This window comes from Pogona vitticeps, chromosome 4 (assembly GCF_051106095.1).
Source record: "Pogona vitticeps strain Pit_001003342236 chromosome 4, PviZW2.1, whole genome shotgun sequence".
NCBI lineage: Eukaryota > Metazoa > Chordata > Lepidosauria > Squamata > Agamidae > Pogona > Pogona vitticeps.
This window is the reverse complement of record NC_135786.1, coordinates 104,250,297-104,273,209: the sequence shown is the minus strand read 5'-3', so window position 1 is coordinate 104,273,209 and position 22,913 is coordinate 104,250,297. Positions and strand designations below refer to the sequence as shown.

The 22,913-nt window shown below is 40.7% G+C and overlaps 1 protein-coding gene across 2 annotated transcripts in view; it reads right to left on the bottom strand.

Moving 5' to 3' along the window:
• Positions 1-1,309: 1,309 nt before the first annotated feature.
• Positions 1,310-22,913, bottom strand: part of ASPM (assembly factor for spindle microtubules) — a 39,444-nt gene continuing 17,840 nt past the window's right edge. For both annotated transcript variants that reach the window (XM_072998079.2, XM_020778689.3), the window contains exons 8-27: positions 22,036-22,177; positions 21,822-21,952; positions 21,268-21,443; positions 21,041-21,186; positions 20,868-20,953; positions 19,289-19,510; positions 18,447-18,651; positions 18,213-18,358; positions 18,004-18,126; positions 17,790-17,891; positions 14,656-17,475; positions 11,957-12,135; positions 11,684-11,843; positions 10,492-10,641; positions 10,159-10,323; positions 8,067-8,259; positions 5,551-5,705; positions 3,860-4,036; positions 2,137-2,309; positions 1,310-1,714 (exon numbers count right to left, since the gene is read on the bottom strand). In XM_072998079.2, the coding sequence (XP_072854180.2) occupies positions 1,609-1,714; positions 2,137-2,309; positions 3,860-4,036; positions 5,551-5,705; positions 8,067-8,259; positions 10,159-10,323; positions 10,492-10,641; positions 11,684-11,843; positions 11,957-12,135; positions 14,656-17,475; positions 17,790-17,891; positions 18,004-18,126; positions 18,213-18,358; positions 18,447-18,651; positions 19,289-19,510; positions 20,868-20,953; positions 21,041-21,186; positions 21,268-21,443; positions 21,822-21,952; positions 22,036-22,177 (5,757 nt within the window). In that variant the 3' untranslated portion in view covers positions 1,310-1,608. The remainder of the gene's footprint in view (positions 1,715-2,136; positions 2,310-3,859; positions 4,037-5,550; positions 5,706-8,066; positions 8,260-10,158; positions 10,324-10,491; positions 10,642-11,683; positions 11,844-11,956; positions 12,136-14,655; positions 17,476-17,789; positions 17,892-18,003; positions 18,127-18,212; positions 18,359-18,446; positions 18,652-19,288; positions 19,511-20,867; positions 20,954-21,040; positions 21,187-21,267; positions 21,444-21,821; positions 21,953-22,035; positions 22,178-22,913) is intronic.

Genomic DNA, 22,913 nt, shown 5'->3' with positions numbered 1-22,913 from the left:
GAACAGAGGGAAGCCATTTTGTGGAGCCAGAAAGCAGCCATTTTGAGAAGAGAGGGAAGCCATTTTGCAGAGCTGGAAAAAATAGGCTCCTAATCAACGTAAAGCGGATTTCCCCCATTGGAACCATCGTTTTGCAATTGCAAAAATGCCATTGTCAAGCAATTTTGACGTCATGCGTCTAGTAAGTGTCTAGTGGGGCACCACTGTATGTATGCAAACTCAGCCAATGGGAGCAAGTCCATCCAGTCATGCTGGTGGAAACTCAGGAAACAGTGGAGATATTGCTCGAAGACTTGGTTGGTCTCCAGGTGGTAGGACAAGGATAGACGGCATTCAATCCCCAGGATCTTCAGGAAAGCAGCCAAGAAGTGGGAAATGAACTGCGTGCCATGGTACAAGATGACTGCATTGGGGAGACCATGCAAATGGAAGATGTGTTCCAAGAGAACCTGGGCCATATAGGATATGGTGGGTAATTTGGAGACAGGGACAAAATGTGCCATCTTAGTCACGGTGTCCATAAGGACCAAAATGACAGTGGCCTTGGAAGGGGGGGCTGATCCACAATGAAGTCAAGGGAGATAACTACCACAGGTGTGGGAGCATGGGCAAGGGTTGCAGCAGGAACTGGGATTGCTGATGGGGAACTTTCACATGAGTGCAGACTGAGCAGGACTGGATATACTTACGGATGTCTGCCCGCCACACTGGCCACCAGTAAGCCCAAGCCACCAGGTGAAAAGTCTTGGTGAAACCCCAGTGCCCTGCTTAAGCACCTAGATATGACAAGGGCCTTCTGAGATGTAGATGCACTTATGGAAGAACAGTCAGCCATCTTGGCACTCGAGTCCCCGGGACACATCAGCAGCCAGTGCACCTGCATCTGTTAACCTGGCCTGTGCCTAGGGATCTGCCACCAAGGCCTGTACTACCTGATGTTGAAAGCATGTAAATAGAATATCTACTGAGTTAAGTGTTAACCAATATCTGTACTGTACCATGTTTCCCCAAAAAATAAGACAGGGTCTTATATTAATTTTTACTCCAAAAAACGCATTAGGGCTTATTTTCAGGGGATGTTTTATTTTAAAGTCATGTCAACTTCTGGTTGCTGCACAATGGTGCAGGGCACGGTTTCACTTAACTAGGGCTTATTTTTGGGGTAGGGCTTAAATTTCGAGCATCCTGAAAAACCCTACTAGGGCTTATTTTCAGGGTACAAAATTCCCAAGTAAACACAAAGAATTTCCAAGTGCAAAAAAAAAAAAAAAAAAAAAAAAAAAAAAAAAAAAAAAAAGCCACAACATACTCAGTTTTCTATTTTCCATTTTATTGTATAAACAGTATTCTCAAAAAAAGAGTCCTGTACATAGCATACAATGTGTTACTCACAAATAATATCCAAGTAATAATTGAGTCTATAAGAGATTCAAAACCCAGTCTGCTAGACAACTCTTGCACTACAACTTAAGCCTCATAGCTTAAGTTATATTAGTAAAGTATCAATAAAATAATTCTAAATAATACATAGATACCAGATGCTCTCAATTCTGTTTCTTTGGGAAATGACATAATTTCCAAATGTTCTTTTAGACACATGATTGTCCTTTAGCTACAAGAAATCCCAAGTGTATCCAGTACCATTTCAATTGCTTGCAGTGGATTAACAATCTCTTGAATATTATCTTTCCTTAAAATCCAGGCTGGTCTCTGTCTGTGTAATGAAAGAAATACTATAGATCAGAGGTCATGGCCTGAGCCGGACTGGGAAGACACACCTCCCGGCCCACCGCATGCACTCCCCACAACTGCTTTGCGCATGTGCACGCGTGCCAGCACTGGCATGAGCACTCCCCCATCCTTCCACACATGTGCCCCAGCGAAGGGGTGGGCGTTCATGCGGGCGCCCCTGCGTATGCGTGAAGGGGTGGGGGAGCATTCGCGCCAGCGCTGGCACGAACGCTCCACCACCGCTTTGTCCATGCACCCGAGAGCGCATGTGCACCTGTGGGGGGGGGGGGGGCTTCCTTGGAGGCTCAGCTGGTCACGGTGCAAAAAAGGTTGGGGACCACTGCTTTATCCAAAAATAAATAAAATAAAATAAAATAAAAAAATTCAACCAGATATTCAACTCACCTTGAGACCATTTTTGTTCTTACGGGAGTTACTGGAATAGAACAATGGCCGTTTTTGTACGCACATGAATTTTCTTTGGTGCGGAGCCTTTGAGCATCCATTTGATATTTACGGACTGTGAGTTTAAATAAGGTCTGAAGGCGAGCAACCATTCGAGGATTGTTTCGGATCTCCTAAAAAAACAAGCCACCACTTGCAGTTAAAGAAAGCACAATACTGCACTTAGTGAAACCCTGAAGATGCAAATATTAGGGGAAAAATCACCCTGCTTTTTGCTGGACTATTTTATGCTTACTGGCTCTCTCCTATAAACATCTGCCATTGGACATTGTGTTAAGGAAAGGAAAGTTAAACTCAAATGGGGTGAAGAACATATTTCTCCTAGCCCACAACACTTAACAGATAACCAGCTGTCAAATCTGAAGGGCTTTCTTTTTTGTTAATTTGCTTTAAAAACCTAATAGCTCTAATAGGGAAGGGACATAGTAAAGGGGTAAATGGTACTGGCCAGGTGTTCATTATACTGCTCCTGAAGAAGCCAAATCTGGAAACTAAAGATGCTAACAATCATAGACCATATGCCAACATCCCTTTCCCTAGCCAAGATACCTGGGCAGGTGGTTTCCGACCAAGTCCAGACGTTCTTGAATGAAATTTATTTAGTTTCATTTCACTAAGGCATCAGTTCCAGTTTGGAATAAAACTGCCTTGGTTGCCCTGTGGTGTGATGTTTACCAAAGACAGGAAAGGGGAGCTGTGACTGTTCATTCCCTTAAACCTCACAGCAGCTCTCAGTACCATCCACTGGCGAAGTGAACAGAGTTGTGTATTGAAGGTACTGTATTACACTGATTCCCTCCTCCCACATGTGCGGCTGATTCCATAACGTGATTTTGGAGGATTACAGCTCTGCTCTATGGCAGCTATGGCATGGGATTTAAGGGGATCTATTTTATCGCACACACTATTCAACATCTAAATGAGACTACTAAAAGAATTTACTAATGTGGATAAAGGTGACAGCAATATACAGATGACACATAGCTCACTCCTTTTCAGTTAATCATTATGAGGCTGTCAATGTCTTGAAATAGTGTTTGGGTATTAGAACAGAGCTAATAAATTATATAATTCATTACAATAAGACATTAGCACTGTTAATAAGTGATTCATCTGCCTGACTCAACCTAAATTCTTCCTGTTCTGAAAAGGGACTGCTCTACCTACCAAAAAACAATAAAAAATAAAAATAAAAAGAGGGATCAGGTTTGTAACCTGGGATACTCTTAGAGCCACCTTTTCAGTGGAAGCACAGCTGGCTTTCATGATATGGAATATCTTTCTATCAGCTAAACTGATATACCAGTTATGACCTTGTACTATATTAATTCGTAAGATTGAATCCACGTGATGGAGTGAGTTCCCGTCACTTGTCCCAGCTCCTGACAAACTAGCAGTTTGAGAGCATGCAAATGCAAGTAGATAAACAGGTACCACCACTGTGGGAGTGTTCCGTGTCTAGTTGCGCTGGACACATGACCACAGAAACTGACTACGGACAAACGCTGGCTCTATGGCTTGGAAACGGGGATGAGCGCCACCCCCTAGAGTCAGACACGACTGAACTAAATGTCAAGGGGAACATTTACCTTTACCTTTACATATTAAAACCTGAACAGTTTGAAGAATAGGAATGTGCAAAGGAGAAGAGATTAATGCTTACAGAAGCTCGTCTTGAATCCTTGGAAAGAAGAGCAAGCAGACAGCATGTTTTGGTAAAAATGCTTCCACCTTTCTCTGAAATTTTGCCACCAGCTTTCTCTCTGTACATTTGAAGTAGGTCCAGCAAGGTATCTACCGACTTTTCCACTGCATAAACAGCTTCAGTTGTCCTTTCATACTTGAAGAGAAGAACAGCATTTAGCGTTAAATGAAACCTGAAGAACTTTGATATCAAGCAAGACTTTCCCAATACTTACAAGCGTTAAAAGACTTTTACAATGAATATACAGTATATATCTGCCAGTGATTTGTACAATGTGACTAACTATATCAGTAAGCAGTTTCCTCCATTAATAATCTGTATGATTGTAATTGCTGTAAGTGAATTTAGTTGCAACCCAGAATATCTGAACATAATCAAATTAATATGCAATATAGTGGTGCCTCGCATAACGATCGCTCCATTTAACGATGAAATCACATTACGATGGACTAAAGTCCATCGCAAGAGCGATCGCTTTGCGATGGCCCCTATGGGGACAACTCCCTTTGCGATGATCGCGGGGAAGCGCTCCCCCACGATCATGGCAAAGGCCCCGCTGGTCAGCTGTTCCAAAAAAATGGGCTTTGCGCTGCTCGCGGGGAAGCACTTCCCTGGGAGCAGCCCAAAGGCCCGCTTTTTAGAACAGCTGACCGTCGGGCGTTTGGGCTGCTAGCAGAGAAGCGCTTCTCCGGGAGCAGGCCAAACGCCTGCCCCTCAGCTGTTCCAAAAGGTGTGGGTTTGGGCTGCTCCGGGAGAAGGGCTTCTGCCGATGCAGCCCAAACCACTGCCTTTTGGAACAGCTGAGGGGCGGTGGTTTGAAGCCCAGACGCCCGCCCCTCAGCTGTTCCAGGGAGTCCCAGCATGGCTGGGATAGGCGGGTGGGGCGGCTCCCGGCGGTGGCGGGGGCAGGGGGATCTGGATGGCTTCCAGGCAAAGCACTGGAATCCATCCAGACCCCCCCCCCCTGCCCCCGCTGCTGCTTGGAGCTGCCCTGCGCCCGGTTTCCCAGCTATGCTCGGACTCCTGGAGTCGGGGAATCAGCTGTTCGGCGGTTCCAAAATGGCCACCGGACACCTGAAATGGCCCCACGCAGCGTTTTCGCGCCCTGCCCTCGCTTACCGAGGGCGCGAAAATGGCTGCCGCTATGGGGAAACATCGCTACAGGGAACGGGAAAACCCATTGGAACACATTAAACTTCGTTTAATGCGTTCCTAATGGGCACAAAACTCACCGTTCTGCGATGTTTCCCCATAACGAAGGTTAATCCGGAACGGATTAACCTCGCTATGCGGGGCACCACTGTATATCATGACCTGAAAACCTGTGGAAAATGACTATAAAATGACGTTTTGAGTAATAAATTCCATTCTGGTGTTGAACTGTACTACTCTGTCGCCACCACTGCCCTGCCGACTATGTGTAGCATGTAAAAGCAAAATCATACTGTGCATGTTTTATTAAATATAAGTCAAACACAGCAATTCACAATAAATTACATGCCAAAAGATGTCAATTTTCACATGTTTCCAGTGAAATTTGAGCTGCTGGTTTATGTAACATATGTGTTTGAGTGTACATGCACATGCATGCCAACATTAATAAAAACGTTACTATGCTGCTACAACAAAGTTTGGAAAAACGTAACTACCTTAGATAAATTGAGCAGGACTTGGACGGAGTATGTGATAACATCCATACAAGGGACGCTACGATTGCAGCTCCGTATCAAAGTAAAAATCGTGCAGACTGCTTCTGTCTGAGAAATGCTTTCACAACAAACGGGAGATAGTCTAGTTACAACCTCTTGGGGGGGGAAAGGAATAATAATTAATGACAAAGAATGACAATCACCACATTTTTAAAACAAATACAGTTGCTTCACATGGAAGACTAAAGGAAAGGTGAAGCTACCAAACAATTCTCAGACACACAAACCCACTTCAATTGTTATATTTCTCATAATTGCTGGGGAGCAGGGAAAGGTTTGCACAGTCTGTTTCCATCCTCTCTATAATGTCCGACTGCCTAATTCCACCTCATTCCTTGTGTTCAGCTTGCAAATATGTTGAACACAGCCGCTGAACTCAAGACAGCTTTCTGCACTTTTTGGAACTCGGGCTTTACATTATATGTTTCAATCTATAATGTAATTTAAAACATAGGGTACCAAAGTACTCAGAAAGCCTATACAAAGTACAGGAGGTCCTGCCTGCAGGCCTTTAGTCCCAGTGTATGGAGAGTGGCAGAGGCCCAATGGAGGAGACAGAACTGTTCAGCATGTTCTCCCTCATCTCACGTGATTCCAATTTTCACCTGTAGCATTACTGGATGTAAAAGTAATACAAGACCAGAACACTCATGCCTTAAATGAAAACTGGCCAATTTACATATTTGGTGTGGCATGCAGCAAGAAACCGGTCATGTGTAGCCTCTTTGCTACCCGAGAACCACATTGTGCATAACTGCAGGTGGAAGTGGGGACAAAGGTACGTATGTGAAGGCCTATGTGAGTCTTTCTTACTTTCTGGATGCAAGATAAGCATGCCAGCCCTTAAGCTATTTAAGCCTATAACCCGTTTCAGCCCCCCCCCCCCCAAGCCTTACAGGGAATCTCTTTTGGAGCACAGAATGCCACATATCTACTCCCCACTCACAAATGAATTCTGTCCAATGCTTCCAGTGTCAAGAGGTGCAATTACATGATAATGAATGAACGCAATAAACACAGCAGTAATTCAGAGTAACATAACACATCTTTCACCAAGAAAAAAGTTCTGTGGTATAAAGAAAACCAAAACTCCACTGCACCAACCTGAACAAGCAAGAGTGTAATTTCATTGTGACCCCAGCAAACAATATCCACATCAAGTGAAAACTCAATAGATTATGAGACAGCAGATGAGAAACCAGAAAAATGGAAAATCGCTAGACTCACAGAGATGCTTCCTAGGATCAGACCTGAGGAATTACCTTCCAGGGCTATCCTTCCTTAAAGCCCACACTTTAGGAACCAGCAAGTACTGCTAACTGGTTCCCATCCATGTATTACAGATTAGGCATTGCTGGTTATACTAAATGAAAAAGGATTGTTCTTGCACACATTGCCCACTACTACATGGCTGCAAACTTGTTCAGGAGGAAGCTAGGCTTGCATATACAGTGGGGCCTCGACTTACGAATGTCCCAAGTTACGAAAAGCTCCGGCTGCAAAAATTTGCTTCGACTGGCAGCCGGAGCTTCGACCTACGGGAAAAAAAGGCAGGTGGAAAGGACGGAAAATTCAAACCATTGGTGGTGAAGAGGCCTTTTTAGGAAAAAGGAGGCTCAGCCTCCCGGGCTTCCAACACTGCCCCTACCGCTGCGCCGGATGCTGGTGCTTTGGAAGCTCAGGAAGCTGGCACCTGGTGTGGCGGTCAGGGTGGCTTTGGAAGCCCAGGAAGCCGGCATCCTGCACGGAGGTTGGGAAGGCTTTCGGCTTCCAAAGCCACTTCCGCTGCCCTCTGCCTCCTGTCCCCACTGCCTCCGCCGCTGCAGGAGGCAGTGGGTACGGGAGGCAGACGGCAGCATGAACGGCTCTGGAAGCCTGGCTTTCCAGGTTTCCAAAGCTGCCCTGACTGCCGGCTTCCTGGACTTCCGAAGCCGCGGAAACCGCCACACCGGGTGCCAGTGCTTTGGAAGCCCAGGAAGCCTCTGCAGCAATTTTTTTTAATTTTTTTTTTTTTTTGCAGCCCCAGGGGCTTGCAGATTTTTATTTATTTATTTGTGATTTTTCCCCCCCGGCCGGAACGGATTACATCATTTTCAATGCATTTCTATGGGAAATGGTGCTTCGACTTACAAAATTTTTGAGTTGCGGCCACCGTTCCAATATGGATTAATTTCATAAGTCAAGGCATCACTGTAGATGGAAAGAGGGGAAAGGGCTTTGTCACCTTTGTGCTTCTTAGCACATGAAGAAGGGTGAGAAAGTGTCTGTGTGCGCTTTTACGTGGATGTAGGTTATTCAAACTGACCCAACCCCACTTCCTTGTCTTTCTCTTTTTCACTGTCATCTTTATACATGGCCCCTCTTTGAGCACTAGTGCTTTGGAGTTGAAAAGATTACGCTACTAGTAAAAGGGCTGATAGCACTTTGTGAATTGTTTCAAACAAGAAAATACTAACCCAGCTCTTTTAAAGCTGCCAGAATGTAAGAGAAGTGCTTGTATTTTAGAAGGCGATCAATAGCAAGTGCAGTTCTATTACAGAGCTTCTTCTCTTCTTTGCTTTCTTTATTGGCAATAATCAAGCTATCTCGGAGAGCTCTAGTTTCTGCAGTATCTGTTTTCTTTCGCCATGAATATCCTCTCCATAATGCCTTAAGCAAGAAAATAACAATTAACCTCTGTATGATAAGGAGCAAGAGAAGAGAAAAAATAGGTTCTACAGTGCAATGAACTGCAACTCTGTTTTTTCTGAAGGTGATTCCACTCAAATAATCAGATATTTGAAATATAACATTCTACATTCCTCTCAAAGTCATTCAGAGAGAAAAGACAGATGGAAGAGGCTTATAAAGCAAGTGCTCCACACATTATCTGAAATTATGATCTTTAAGAGATATACAGTGGTGCCTCGCTTAACGGTGTTAATTGGTTAAAAAAACATCGCTATGGGAAAACATCGCTAAGCGAAACACCATTTCCCATAGGAATGCATTGAAAACCCGATAATCCGTTCCAATGGGAACGGATTACCGTCGTTAAGTGAAAATCGCCATAGGAAACATCACTAAGTGAAACAATGTTTCCCCCATTGGAATGCATTGAAGCCTATTCAATGCATTTCAATGGTTTTGACAGGACCGTTTTCACTATTTTTAAAGTGTCTTAAAATGTTCAAAAACTGTTTTAAATGCTTGGGATCATTAGTGCACCTTGTAAAACCTTTGCAGAATTAATTAGGCTTTGTTCTGATTCTTTGTTAATTTTTGGTGAATTCCCCCCCATTGGAATGCACTGAACTAAGCGAATACATCGTTAAACGAAGCAATCGTTAAGCGAGGCACCACTGTACTAAATTTTAGATGTACAGTATGACCCCCATATCTGTGGGAGACTGGTTTCAATTCCCCCCACCCAGAGATGCTGAAAACCACAAATAACAAACAATATATGTACTAAGGTAAAAGAAAAAAATCAGGAGAAAATGTTCACTATGTATTACCAGAATTGGCCCCTGGGAGGAAGCCAGAAACCATTTGATGTATTCCTCAATAACAATATATAAAATGGTCTCTGACTTCCTCAAGTGACCATTTCTCAGAAATACATGGTGAAAATACATCTTTCTCCTCTTTTCTTTTAATATTTTTAAATATTTTCAGACTGTGGATAAGAGAACTCCCACAATGCCAATCCCACAGATACAGCGGTCCTCCTGTAGTTTGTGGGACATTCCTGGGAGAGTAATTAAAACAATTTTCAGTGAATTCTTGATGTGAGAAAAAGGTGGGAAAGGGTATTAGGAATACACCCTATTCATTTCCTCTGAGGAGCGAAGCTTTTTTTTTTTTAAGTCTAATCTAACGAGACCTCACATATTGGCTGTTTATGTACCATTGGAAACTTGGCTTTTGTCAGCTTCAATTACATGGCAAGCAGCTACTTCCACAGGTCCAGTTCTTATGGTAACAACTGCTTTTATAGATTAGATTCCCCACCAGTGATTTTTTTTGTTGCTTTTATGCTTATTTTTAATCTTCCCTTTTTCAGAGGTTTTTAAGATTCTATATTTATGGCAAGTCACCTTCAGACACTGATAATTTAGGGGAACAAAATAATTTTTTGGACCCTTTGACAGAATGCAGAGACAGCAAGGGTGATCTCACCTCCATTCCCTCAAGTGAATGAGGAATGAGAGCTTTAGCAGTAGCCAATAATTGAATCTCTTCTCACTTTAGAAACAACATGCTATTCCTTCTTCCAATTTCATCCACCAAGCCTGAACACAGGAAGATGCCCAGCAGAATCAGATCCTTGATACATACATAACTTTTCTCCAATTGACACCCCTCTAAATGTGTTGGGTCATCATATGACCTAGCATGGCTGCCTAGGTTTCATTTTGCCTGGCATTCAAAGCTCTAGCACGGAAATTACAACTCTTCCTGTTCATGCATCACAGTTCAGGTTTTACCACTAAAACATGAAGGGAGCAAAGACATTGAGAAGATAATTCAACGAAACCATAAAATGTCTCTAGGATACTCATTTACCTGAAATTTAATTATTCCATTACTTAGGGTTTGTGGGTTCTTGTGTTCTTGAACTGCAGACTTTTTCCTATCACTTATCCATCTCCTCACATTTCTCTGTATTTTAATAATTTTCTCACGATATTGTAGGTATCTTATCCTCTGTTTTTTTGCTCGATACCACTGCTGTTTAAAAAGACAGGGCAAAAGTAACTGCTCACTTACAGCTTTTAAAACAAATGGAATTGAGTTCCAAGCTTAAGCAACATGAATTACTTTATATATATTGTTATGAACAGGATTAAACAACAGGAAGAAATGTCTACAATTATTTCTTTGTTCTCCAGAACTAACCTGAATGTACAAAACTGAAGAGAGCTGCAAGTATACATGTTTCAAATGAAGATGATTTCTGTAAGCCCTCTGAATTTTAACAGCAGCAAGATGATGATATGCAGCAGCTGTAAAATGAAGCAGAACGTTTTGTCGTCTCTGGACCAAAATCTAGAGAAAAGAAAGATAAACTGAATTAACAGCTGAACCAGGGAGAGCTTTGTGATGCCATTTTTAAATATTCAAGTTCAGAATAAGCAAGATATTGAAGCCCAGTGATTCACCTACTCATTTACCTATAAAAACATACCTTCCTAAATACTATCTTTCAGTTTTTGCCAGAGAGCTGACAAACCGTGACAGATAACTGCTATGCTGATTTTAAAATAATGACATTAGTTTCCTATTTGTATCCATGACCAACTACATGTGGTCCACTGTTAGAAATGCACTATGCATTGACAAACTTAGAGGGCTGTCTTAGCAGTGGTGTGCCAACTTTGGAATGATCTCTCAAGGGAATTTAAATGCTGCCAACTTTTCCCCCCAGCACCAAACTGAAACATTAATTTGCTCAGGTATGTTTATAGTCTCACATGAATTTAAATCCCTCACTATTTTTAAAACCTCTAATTTTCAATGATGTTTCATATTGCAGGGTGGATATGATTTAAATATAAGTATAAAAACAACATGACAGGATGGATAAAAATCAATGATTTTTTAAAAATCCATTTGATTTAAAATGTGATTTAAATTTTAAAAGTCAATTTTTTAATAATTTAAACTTTAAAATAATTTTTTAAAAATTTACATGATTTAAATCAATTTGATTTTTATCCACCCTGTCATATTATTTTTATAATATATGTACTGGCCTAGAACTGCTTTTGATGTTAAAGAACTGTGAAAATTTCTAGAGTTAAAATTGCAGAATCTAGCACACTAATCATTAGTGAAAATGGAGTAAGAGACTCCATCTACTAGTGGAACTAGGGCTATGGTTTGCAATGTTTTATCCCCTCTAAAGGATATAGAATATTTCAATTCCATGTTGCCCTTGAAATATTTATAGTTGACAAAAATATTGAGAAAATATAAATTTCAGTTAAAGGTCACAAGTATATCTCTAGTCTTATACTCTTGAGTACTTTATTAGATCATTCTGCTCCGTGTCTCTTTCACATTAAAAGTCAGTGCTATGGCAAATCACCTTTTGAAGCTGTTTTCTAGCACAGTATTTTCTATATGCGAACTGAATTATTTGTACAGAGATTTTGATTGCCAGGAATTTTTGCCGAGCCATTTTCGCTGCCCGAGTTGCTCTCCATTTTCTCTGAATTAGAACTGTAGAAACTTTCATCCTCAAAAACCTACAGGAAAATGAACACACAAACAGCAAATTCCTCAGGTTTTTTCTTTATCCTTCCCATATATAATGCAGAATAACTGATATTTAAGACACTTGCACAGCTTGCTGTATTACCATATCCTCTGCTGCTTAGCTTTTTGGTAACGTTGAATCACATGTGTAGCTCTCTCAATTGCTCTGTATTCCTTCGTGGTTCTGCTTCTATGGAGCCATGCTGGCATAACTGTGGTTCGATTCTGAGCTGCTATCATTTCAATGGCCAACTGCCTTGCTTTACAGCCCCTTAAAAAAGCCTAGTGGAAAAATGTTTGCAGAACATCACTATTGTTTAGAACTATATTCAGCCCAAATCAATGCTCTTCTCTTGGTTGTCAGTTATTCATGTAATGACAAGATAAGATTTTAATGTATTTAAAAAGTGGACCACCAGATACAATCCCTTTATATTCTCAACCATCATTCGAGGCAACCCTCCTCATCTCCATCCAAGCTGTTTAGTTAAAACTCTCCCCACCCTGAATCATGATTAGAAAATGCATACTCTTCCGGTGATAGCACCAACTGCCACAGGATGAACAGTTTTCTAAATATCATGTTTTGGGTCTCAGTGAAAGATACAGTGGTGCCCCGCTTGACGACGATAATCTGTTCCAGGAAAATCATTGTCAAGCAAAAAAAAAAAAAAAAAAAAAAAACCCATCGGAATGCACTGAAAACTGGTCAATGCGTTCCAATGGGAAAATACCTCATCGTCCAGCGAAGATTGCCCATAAAGAACCGCCAATCAGCTGTTTAAAATCGCTGTCTTCCAAAGCAGGGGTCTGGAAAGCAGCCATTTTGCAAAGGGAGGGAAGCCATTTTGTGGAACCGGAAAAATCATCATATACTGAACAAACAGTTCGCGAAGCAGGCTCCTAATCAACGCAATGTGGATTTCCCCCATTGGAACCATCGTTTTGCGATCGCAATAGCGATCGCAAAAAGTCATTGTTAAGCGATTTTGACGTCATGGGGGTAAGTGTCTAGCAGGGCACCACTGTAATTTGGCTATAAGTACTAGACAGATTTCAAATGAATACAGTGAAACTCGACAAAAGATAAACTGAACCAACTCCATTTTTCTCTGGTTTAAAATGCCTTATTCCTAGCACTGCTTTTTGACACTCTCACTTCTATAATCATGTTTTTTTTTAAAAAATCCAGGCAAAGAGCATGGCTCAAGGCCTGAGCCATGGAAGAAACAGCCAGTGACTGCAATGGGCTTTTCTTCCCCTTATCTCCTCCGTGCAGCGATCTGTAGCAAACAGAAACCTGCTTTGAAGGGTTACTCAGCCTTCCAAAGCAGGTTGTATACACCAAAGGGGCTTGTGGAGAGGGGCAATTATTGTTGTCCTGATTCTGCTGAAGAAAACATTCTGTTGGAAGAACGATCCTATTTTCCTTGAGCTTTCATTCAGTATACAGCGGTGCCTCGCTTAACGACGAAACCGCATAGCGATGAAGATTTTGCGATGTTTTAAATGGTAAAAAATCGCTTTGCGATGATCAGTTCGCTGTTTCACTTACCGATTTATCGCATAGCGATGTTTTTTCAACAGCTGATTGGCGGTTCCAAAATGGCCACTGGGTTAAAAAAAAAAGCCACCCGCTGTTTTCACGCGGTTTCCTCGCTTACCGGGCAGAGAAAATGGCCGCCGTATGAAGGATTTTCACTTAAAGGTGAGTTTTTAGCCCATAGGAACACATTAAACAGGTTTTAATGAATTTCTATGGGCTTTTTAAAACCGCACAGTGACGAAATCGCTTTGCAATGATTTTTGCTGCACGGGTTATCGTCGCTATGCGGGGCATCACTGTACAAATGAGCTTTGAGATTTTTAATATAGGGTAATTACATACTGTCTAAAACCCCAGTATGTCACAGCTAGGGTAGACAGTGAATCAGTGGAACTTACAGAGGAGTTGCCTCAACAAATATGCAGATTCAATGGGCCCATTTTGCTATGATTTACTACTGGATTTTAGCCACTAGATAGCTTTAAAGCAAAGATAACCAGCAACAGCATGGCAAATCCCAGAACACCATAATAGGCATTGACCGCCTTAGTTCCAAATAGAAAGGTTACCTACCTGTAACCATGGTTCTGCTAGTGGACCTCTGTGAATTCACACAAATAGGTTTCCTCTGCTTCCTCGGAAGATTCTCGGAAGAGAGGTTCTTATAGGCGGGACACAATTGCGTCTGATGGGCTTCGCCCAGGCAGAATAAACATTTATCATGCCCGTCGGTGAGGGGTATTTTCTTGCAGCAAATAGTGCACCGCTTAAATCCCTGAGGGGCCATAAAACAGGGGAATTGGGGGGGAAGTCTAAGGGGACGGGGGTAAAAAAGACGGGAAAGCGAAAAACAGTTGTATACAGGCGATTCGAAATCTCAGTCATTAAGGAAAGAAACTAAAAAGAATGTAGGTGATCTAATTGCAAAAAGGAAATAGATTTAGCAAATAAATACAGGTTTACTTTCCTTTCACTGAAGCTCTACTGTTCCTAACGTCCTAACTGAGTGGTGGAAAAAAAGGAACTGAGAGGAAGGTTGAGGAGGCGGAGCTTGCACCCTAGAGGGGTATCTCATTCTCAATCTTTTTTAAAGGTCTAGAATCATCCGAAACGTCCTGTGCAGGCGCAGAGAAAACCAATTTGTGTGCATTCACAGAGGCCACTACAAAGAACTTGTAGTTTTAGAACATATCTGGTAATAAGTACATACTATAGTTATTTGAACTAGTTAGTGTTGGGGAAGTACTGCTGTATACCTGAATTTTTATTATACTTCTTTTCATCCTGCAGAACCTTTGACGTTCAATGAAGCGCCTGACTGCAGCTTGTGCAATGATGATTCTCTTCAGAGTTTGTAAATAAGCCGCTCTCTGGTGTTTCATAGTTAAATAAGACCGATAATGTTGTTGTATTAAAGTTGCAGCTTTCCTGTATTTCTGATACTGTTCTGTGTAACATAGTCCGTGCAACACAGTCGCTTCAGTAACAAATTGGACAGACTTTTTGCAGTCCACAACCATAGAAAAGAGCGGAACCATTGCTGGATGTGCTTTCTTTGTCTTTCTGCGTACAACCATTCCACGATAAGCAGACTGGATAGTTATTACTGCCCACTGTATCAGTCTGTAATGTTTGTGCTGCACATGCATGCGATAAAAAGACTGGATGAGAGTTGCAGCGATATGCATTGCTGCCAATTCTTGTTTTCTTTTCATATCACTGTCAAAGACCTGAGTAACTATAGCAGATTTCTGCATTACAGAACTTTGCTGATGTTTCAGTTTTACGTAAGTTCGGTAGTAAGTCTGTATGATTATAGCAGCGTATCTCAGCCTCTGGTACTTGACCCTAGCTCTATGCCTTCGAAAGGATGCCTGAATTATCCTTGCAGCTGAATGCATGTGCTTGATCTGTTTCCTTACTTTAAAACCTCTGAAGAAAGACTGCACACAAACTATGGCTGCATAGACAGAAGCATATTTCCGAACCTGTCTTCTTCCCAAAATCAGTGATCTGTACCACCTCTGAAGCAGCACAGTAGCTGCTTTTAAAGCTAGGTACCTTCTACGTTCTCTCTGCATTTTAAAATTCCGCTGAAGTACAAGAGCAGCTTGGTGTCTTTGATACTGTGTTGCCTTCATCTTCCGAAATGCTCTCTGAATGCACACAGTGGCTGTCTTAACACAGAAATACTGCTGGACTGCAATTTTGCTGAGCATATTGGCTCTGACTCTTCCCTGGATAACTCTGGCCGCCCACTGCATTTGTTTGTAGGAACACTGTTGTCTGTGCCTTCGATAGTTACTCTGTATGATTATGGCAGCATTGTGCTGTTTTTTAAAGACCCATCGCATTTTCATTCCTCTGAAGGCAGCCTGAAGGACTAAAGCAGAGTGGCGCTGCTTTAAGTACAACCCTCTGACACATTTAGTTTCTTGGTATGCTCTGTACTGTCGTTGTATTCTAATAGTAGCAAGCTTCAAAGCCTGATACTGAGTGTAAGCCATATGCATCCTAAAGGCTGCCTGGATAACGGTAGCAGCTCTCTGCATTTGCTTTACTGATTTTCTGGTCAGTTGGCCTCGGATGGTTGATTGCACTATAATAGCTGTTTTACGGAGGTGGAGATACTCTTCATGCTGCTGTTTGGAAAGCACTGTTGCTCGGTACTTCCTCTGAATTGTCAGAGCAGCAGCCTTAAGTGAAAGGAAACTCTTCCTTTGAAGAAAAGTTCTAAACAGCCTCTGAATGGTGGTTGCAGCCCTATGCATCTTTTGCAGATGGTGCCTTGCTTTCATGCCTCGAAACGCAGACTGTATTCGAAGTGCAGACATCTTTATCTGCCTGTATTTGTGCATCTGGACATTTCGACCTTTGCAACCACGATACCACTGCTGAATAAGTTTTGCTGCTGCAACCAACTTTTGGAAGGACTTCTGTTGTCTGTACATTCGATAGAATGACTGAAGAGAAGTTGCAGACTGGTGCAGAATTTTCAATTCCTGTCTAACTTTCATGCCTCTGTAGGCAGCCTGAAGGATGAGAGAAGACTTCTTTATCTGAAGATAGTATCTGCGCTCCTTTCTTCCTCTGCAAAAAGCTCTGTATCTTCTCTGGATGATAACAGCTGACAGCTTCATTGCTTGATATGTGACGTTGCATTGATGCATCTTAAACATAGCTTGGATTCGAACAGCTGCCTGGTCCATGTGCTGAATTTTTCGTCTTGCTTTCCCACCTCTGTAAAATGCCTGGATTTTAACAGCTGCTTCCCTTAAAGAAAGGTATTCCTGCCTTTTCCTATGGGTTAGGACAATAGCACGATACCATCTCTGAACTGTGATAACAGCTCCTCTGAAACGTTTGAACTTTGTGTGGTTAACATGCATCCTGTAGAAGGACTGTATGACCACAGCAGCCTGAAGCTGTCTCTGGAATTGCTTCCTCACAAGATTCCCTCTCCAAGCTGCTTGGAGCTGTATGATGCTGCTGCGAAGAACAATGTATTCCTGATGCTGTTTTCTACTCGATCTTTTAGCCCTGTAGTGCTGCTGAAGAATTAGAACAGCGCCTCTTGTCATTATGAACCTTTTTCGTGCCTCATACCTTCTGAAGGCAGTCTGTATTATCACTGCAGCAGCACGTTGCTCTAGAAACCATTTCCTCACTTGCCATCCCCGCAGAGCTGCCTGCAAAGAAGTCACCAATGCTTTTGTCTTCAGGAAATGTCTTCTCATTCTGGAAGCCCTGTACCATTTCTGAATTGTACGGGAGGCTTGAATCAAGGCTTGGTATTTTGTTTTAGCAGTGTAAGCCCTGAATGCAGCCTGTATCTTAACAGCAGCCGCATATTGACATCTAAGCATCTTGCGTAGTTTATAACCCCTATAGCCTGCTTGCAAACAGACAGCTGCCTTTTTCATTTGCAGGAACTTCAGCCTCTGAGTGGTTTGCTCTCTGTATGCACGGTAGTGTATCTGAATAACGAGAGCAGCCTTAGACATCTTTAGGAAATGTTTCCTCGCTTTCTTCATTTTGTACCAAGCCTGAAAGACAGCAGCAGCTTCATGCCATCCCTGAATCACAAGGTGGTAGGAGGAAAAAGAAGCAACATTGTTAGAATCAATTATTTAATGTTTACACTGCTAATACAAGATTTATTTTTTTTACAATGACTTTTCTTAATAAAGATTCAGGATGCTTCAATTGTTCTGGGATGGGGGGGACTCTAGTAGTGAAAACCCATATTTCAACTTTATTTTGAAGTCTTATTGATTCTAGGTGGGCGTAATAAGGTTCCTATTCATCTCAGGTCGGTGAATAATTCACTTATTTTTGACAGAATAACTTCACACACAACCAGTCTTACTGGCTTGATCACAAGTTATACCTTTATAGCTTCTTCCTGCTTTGCCTTTTTTAATTTCTCAAGTTCCATCTTCGCCAAACATCTTCGCCAATATTTCTGAATTACAACTGCTGCATTCTTGGTCTGGCAAGAAAAAAAATTACAGATCAAATGCTTATAAGCAATGCTTTCTTCCTCCTGCAGTCAATTTCTATTGACAGTTTATAGCAAAATGAAAAGCAATGGAAAGGAATACCTGAGCAAGTTTTGTTTTCAGTCTGCGTTCTCTCCAAGCGGACTGAATCAGTTGAGCTGCTCGAATCTCTTTAGAAAGTTCTAGAAGTCGTGAACACAGATATGACAGATAGGTGATAACTACCTAAGGGAAAAGCAGGGAATACTCAAAAATGTAGCATGTTGTAAATGAAAAAAATCAAATGTGAATTTTGAAAATGTGGCTTTTACCTTTTCATCAGGAATTGTATTAGACATGTCTGAATGGTGAATCATAGATGGAATGCCACCAAGGTTAGAAACTGCTGCATTAATCAGTTGGAAATTTCTCTTCTCGTTATCAAGAAGTTCTTTATAAAGCATGGATGTAGTTACAGCTTTATAAAAAAAGATTTAAAAGATTAAATATTTTAAATCAGATGCAAAAACCACCTGTCTGTTTTCAAAGTGTCATTTAATGCTCACCTTGGTCAAAAGTTTCACTCAGCAGATTTAGAGAACCTTCAGATTCAGAGGACGAATTAAGTGCAAGGGTACCACTTTTAGTACATTCTACTGTTTGAGTAGTGCGCTGGCATATCGCATCCAAAGGTATATAACATGGATGATAATGATGAATCAAATAGCATAGCACTCTTCCATCTGAGAAAGATACTGTGAAGTTTTCTACCTAGTTTTAAAAAGACAAATATATCAGAGCCAGGGAACTACGCTGCCAGTGGCATCTCTCTGTATACCTGACACGGAATCAGACCACCTGCCCACCCTATACAGCACTGTCTACGCTGAATGTCAGAAAATTTAGCTGAAAGACAGGTTTCTCTAATGTGAATTTAACAGCGTTGTGATATAAATTTAAAAGGGCCACTCCAAGTCTCATTACACTGCTTAAGTGCTCGCATACATATTCATTTTCTATGATAGCTTGCTTTAATTTAAATAATTGCAAAAGTACTGAAAGCAGGCAACTACCACTCAACAAGCACCCTGTCTTGACTACGTAACCACAGCCTCAGTAAAGCTAACTGAAGAAAATGGGCATGATTGTGAAAAACATATTCCCAGCCACACCATGATTACACACTCGCTGAACTATTTCAATTTTCACTTTTCAGAGTACAATAATAACAAGGGCTCAAGTAAATGTGCTCTGCAGTCTCTGCCATAATTAAAGGTTATTTCTACTGATTAATATCCTATAACTTTTTATCTAGCAGATAAATATTTCAACCTTAATTATTTTGTCAAGCACACACAAGAACAGAGGTACATAACTTTAAAAGTTGTTGAAAGGAAAAATTCTTTACCTTCACATTGTAAAATTGACAGACGGCATTCACCCAAATCATTAACAGTTTTATATTTCCACTGTAACTTTCCGATGAATAAAAGCTATTGCTGCTGCTATCTTTTCTCACTTGTTTAACAACAGAAGATTCCAAAGACACTCCCTTCCCTTTGGAGATATACATGTTCTTTAAAATATCAGTTTCTTCTTTTAACTGAATCACATCAAGGGAAACATCCACCTAAGAAAAAGCAAACACATGTTCTTAAAACATTTGTTATATATAGCTAACTAATTTGTAAGGTAAAGATAAAGGTTCCCCTTGCCAAATTGTCCAGTTGTGTCCTACTCTAGGGGCCGGTGCTCATCCCCGTTTCCAAGCTGTAGAGCTAGCATTTGTCCATAGACAGTTTCTGTGGTCACATGGCCACCGCGACTAGACAAGGAACACCGATACCTTCCCACCATGGTGGTATCTATTTATCTACTCACCATTTTTACATGGTTTCGAACTGCTAGCTTGGCAGGACAAGCAGCGGGAGCTCACTCCATTGCGTGGATTCGAACTGCTGGTCTTTCGACCTTGCAACCCAGAGGCTTTGCAGTTTAACCCACAACTCCACCCACTTCCCAATTAACTAATTTGTACGTTCCTATATCTCCTCAAAGGTAGGACTTTTAAAAAAATGGCCAGAATTCTGTTTGTCATCATGGAATGACATAAAGGCGACTGTGCAAGTACATGTGATATGGCCTGCACCATGTCTTACTGTAGTTGGGCAATCAATCACAGGACCAGCCACATAAGTTACTGTACAACAGTCAGCCGAAAAAGCACTTCTGCAAATGCTCTTAGACACACAGAAAACTGAAAATGGTTTTGACCTGTGGAGTTTATCCTTAGGTAAATACAAGATTTCAGACTACAATTCCCAGGTAAGGTTGCAATTCTATACAGACCTATACGACACTAAGTGAAACTTATTATGAGTAGGAATACATGGGACTGTGTTTTATAAATAAAAACAATTGATTTATTTCTCTAACAAAGTGAAGAAGGCTAACAAGTTCACTTCTTTCTTTTTCTGATCACTATGTTCAGTTCTCCAAAAATTTAAAGTCTAATCTTTCTATGATGGCTCAAAGACTGAACTATAATGATAAAAATTTGTATACTTTAAATGCAGAGAACCTTACTATCTTTTTTGGAGGCTCTATTTACATACTTATGCCATATCTTATAGTACAACTAATGACTACATAGCTAATACATATTAATTAGGTGGCATATAAAGGCTTTTCACAAGAGTTATCTTTATGTAGCCAGGATAAAGTAGGACCATGACTGCCATATGTAGTTTGAACACACTCTCTTGCTGATGGGCAATCAGTGAACAAGATCCATTGGCCCCCTCCACTCTTGTTCATGAATTAACTTTTGTGAAGAGCCATACAATTTTATTTGGTTCTACTGGTAGACATTTTACTAAGCATCCTCAGAGGTATATTATATTTTTGAATATACAACATTACAAGAAATATATACATACTGAACAACTTCAGTTAATGATTTGCTTCCTAAGTGTATTATGCAGTACCTGAAAAGCAAACACTATTTTCCACAGTAAAGCAAATGTTTTCTCTCTGTGCCGATCCACAATATCCTTTGCTTCAATTGTTCCACCTAAAAATCAGACAAGCTGGTTAGTCATTAAGCCCATTATCACATCTTCTATATGGTTCTGTCCTGGCAATACTTTCTAATGCTTACTGTGTTCGTCCTTTAGCTGAATCCCATGGTCTTTAAGTACCTCAAGTACAATGTTGACATTATGTATCTTCTGAAGTCGGCTTATTGCAGGAACTCTTAATTTTTTGGAAAGACTCCAATTTTTTGACAGAAGTTCCAATGCTCTCCTTAAAATATAAAAGATTCCATGTTAAAACTTAACAATTTCTTTAAGTCCTCTGTAAAAAAAAATCTCAGCAGAAACTTACACAAGGCGAATGCCACACTGCAAATCTGTAGCAAGATTTGTTACAGCAAAGTCAAATTCATCTAATGGAGTTTGCACGTGATTAACTGGAAAGCCCATAAATCCAAGGTGGCGTGAAAGATCACCCTCTCCACTTAAAAAATCTCGGGAAAATGCCAGCAATATTTCTTTACTAGACTGCAGAAAAAGAAATGAGTAATTAAACACACATACAGCAGGTCTACAATCCTGAACACTTTATGGGGCTTTCTGCTGAGCAAACGCTCTTATTACTGGAGTTTAAGGCAGTCTTGTGGCTTGCAGCTATACTTCAAAGAGCCTTGTGGTACACAAAATATGTGCAAGATTGTAGATGTCTTTGCTATAACCTTTTTGGATTGTAGATCCAACCTTTTTCGATTGTAGATTTCTACACGCAGACATCATGTGTCCGCATGTAGAAAGTTTATGCTTAATCGAACTTGCTAGTGTTTCTAAAGTGCTGTTTTTGTTAAAAAAACTAAAATGGCCAGCCCCTCAAACCCATCAATTATGTCGAAATGTAAATGAGAATACCTTGAATTCTGCATTTTTGCAGAAGAGGCAAGGATCATGTTCAATAATTCGAGACAATTTTGCACGATCAAGGAAGCAAATCAACAGAAGCAGCTTTTTCAGTGTAAATTTGGACAATGCTTCTTCATGGCCTAGAAGTAAAATACAAGATTTTACATAGAGACATCTTGTAAGAATACATCAGATTATGGGACAAGAAAGAAAAAACAGTTACCATCTCGATAAAGATGTGGCACTGATGGATGTCTATATTCAGCTGCAATATCAGGGTTCCACAGTAAGCGGCTGAGTATAAACACTGCTAAACCCATCACATCACTGTTACTTTCCAAAGGAATAAGTTCACCATAAATTGTCTAGTAACAGAACAGAACAACAGAAAACAGTTTTAGAGACATAACAATGCAATTCATAATTTAAAGCAAACTTACAAAAAGCAACAATACAATGCTAACTAGAAAATTTAAGATCCCAAATGTACCACCAATCATTAACCAGCTAATAATTGATCAGTGTAATCTCCTGCTTCTTTTTTGGAAATAAGACAATATTTGGGGGACACTATATTCTGCTTTACATTCCATTTTCCCACTAACATACAATGAACTAGGCTCCACAAGGGTTTAAATCCTATTTCTTTGAGGCTCATGATACCTTGCTCTCAAACATTGTTGAGTACCTAAGCCATACATATAGCTCAAGGACTTTATTGAAAAAACTCCAGAAAATTAATTATAGCTATAATTAGAAATACAAATGCAACAACAGACAAATATATGATCTGTTCATACATACCCACCCATGTATGCGATTTTTTGAAAATGCGCATATAGTATTATTATAAACTTTTACACCTATAACCATCTTCAAAATGTGTACTTGCTATGAATGTGCTGAACTACTGTAGATAAGTAGCAAACGGATTTAAGACCAGCACAGGCCTTCATGGTACAGTCTTTGACATGAAGCAACTAGGTCCAGGCATAACTAAGTAACTAAGTAAGGGGAAATTGTATGGTTTCTGCTGCAAATAAAATTGAATATGCAAATCTGCTTCAGAATTTCAGAATATGAATGTTATCAGATCTGTTT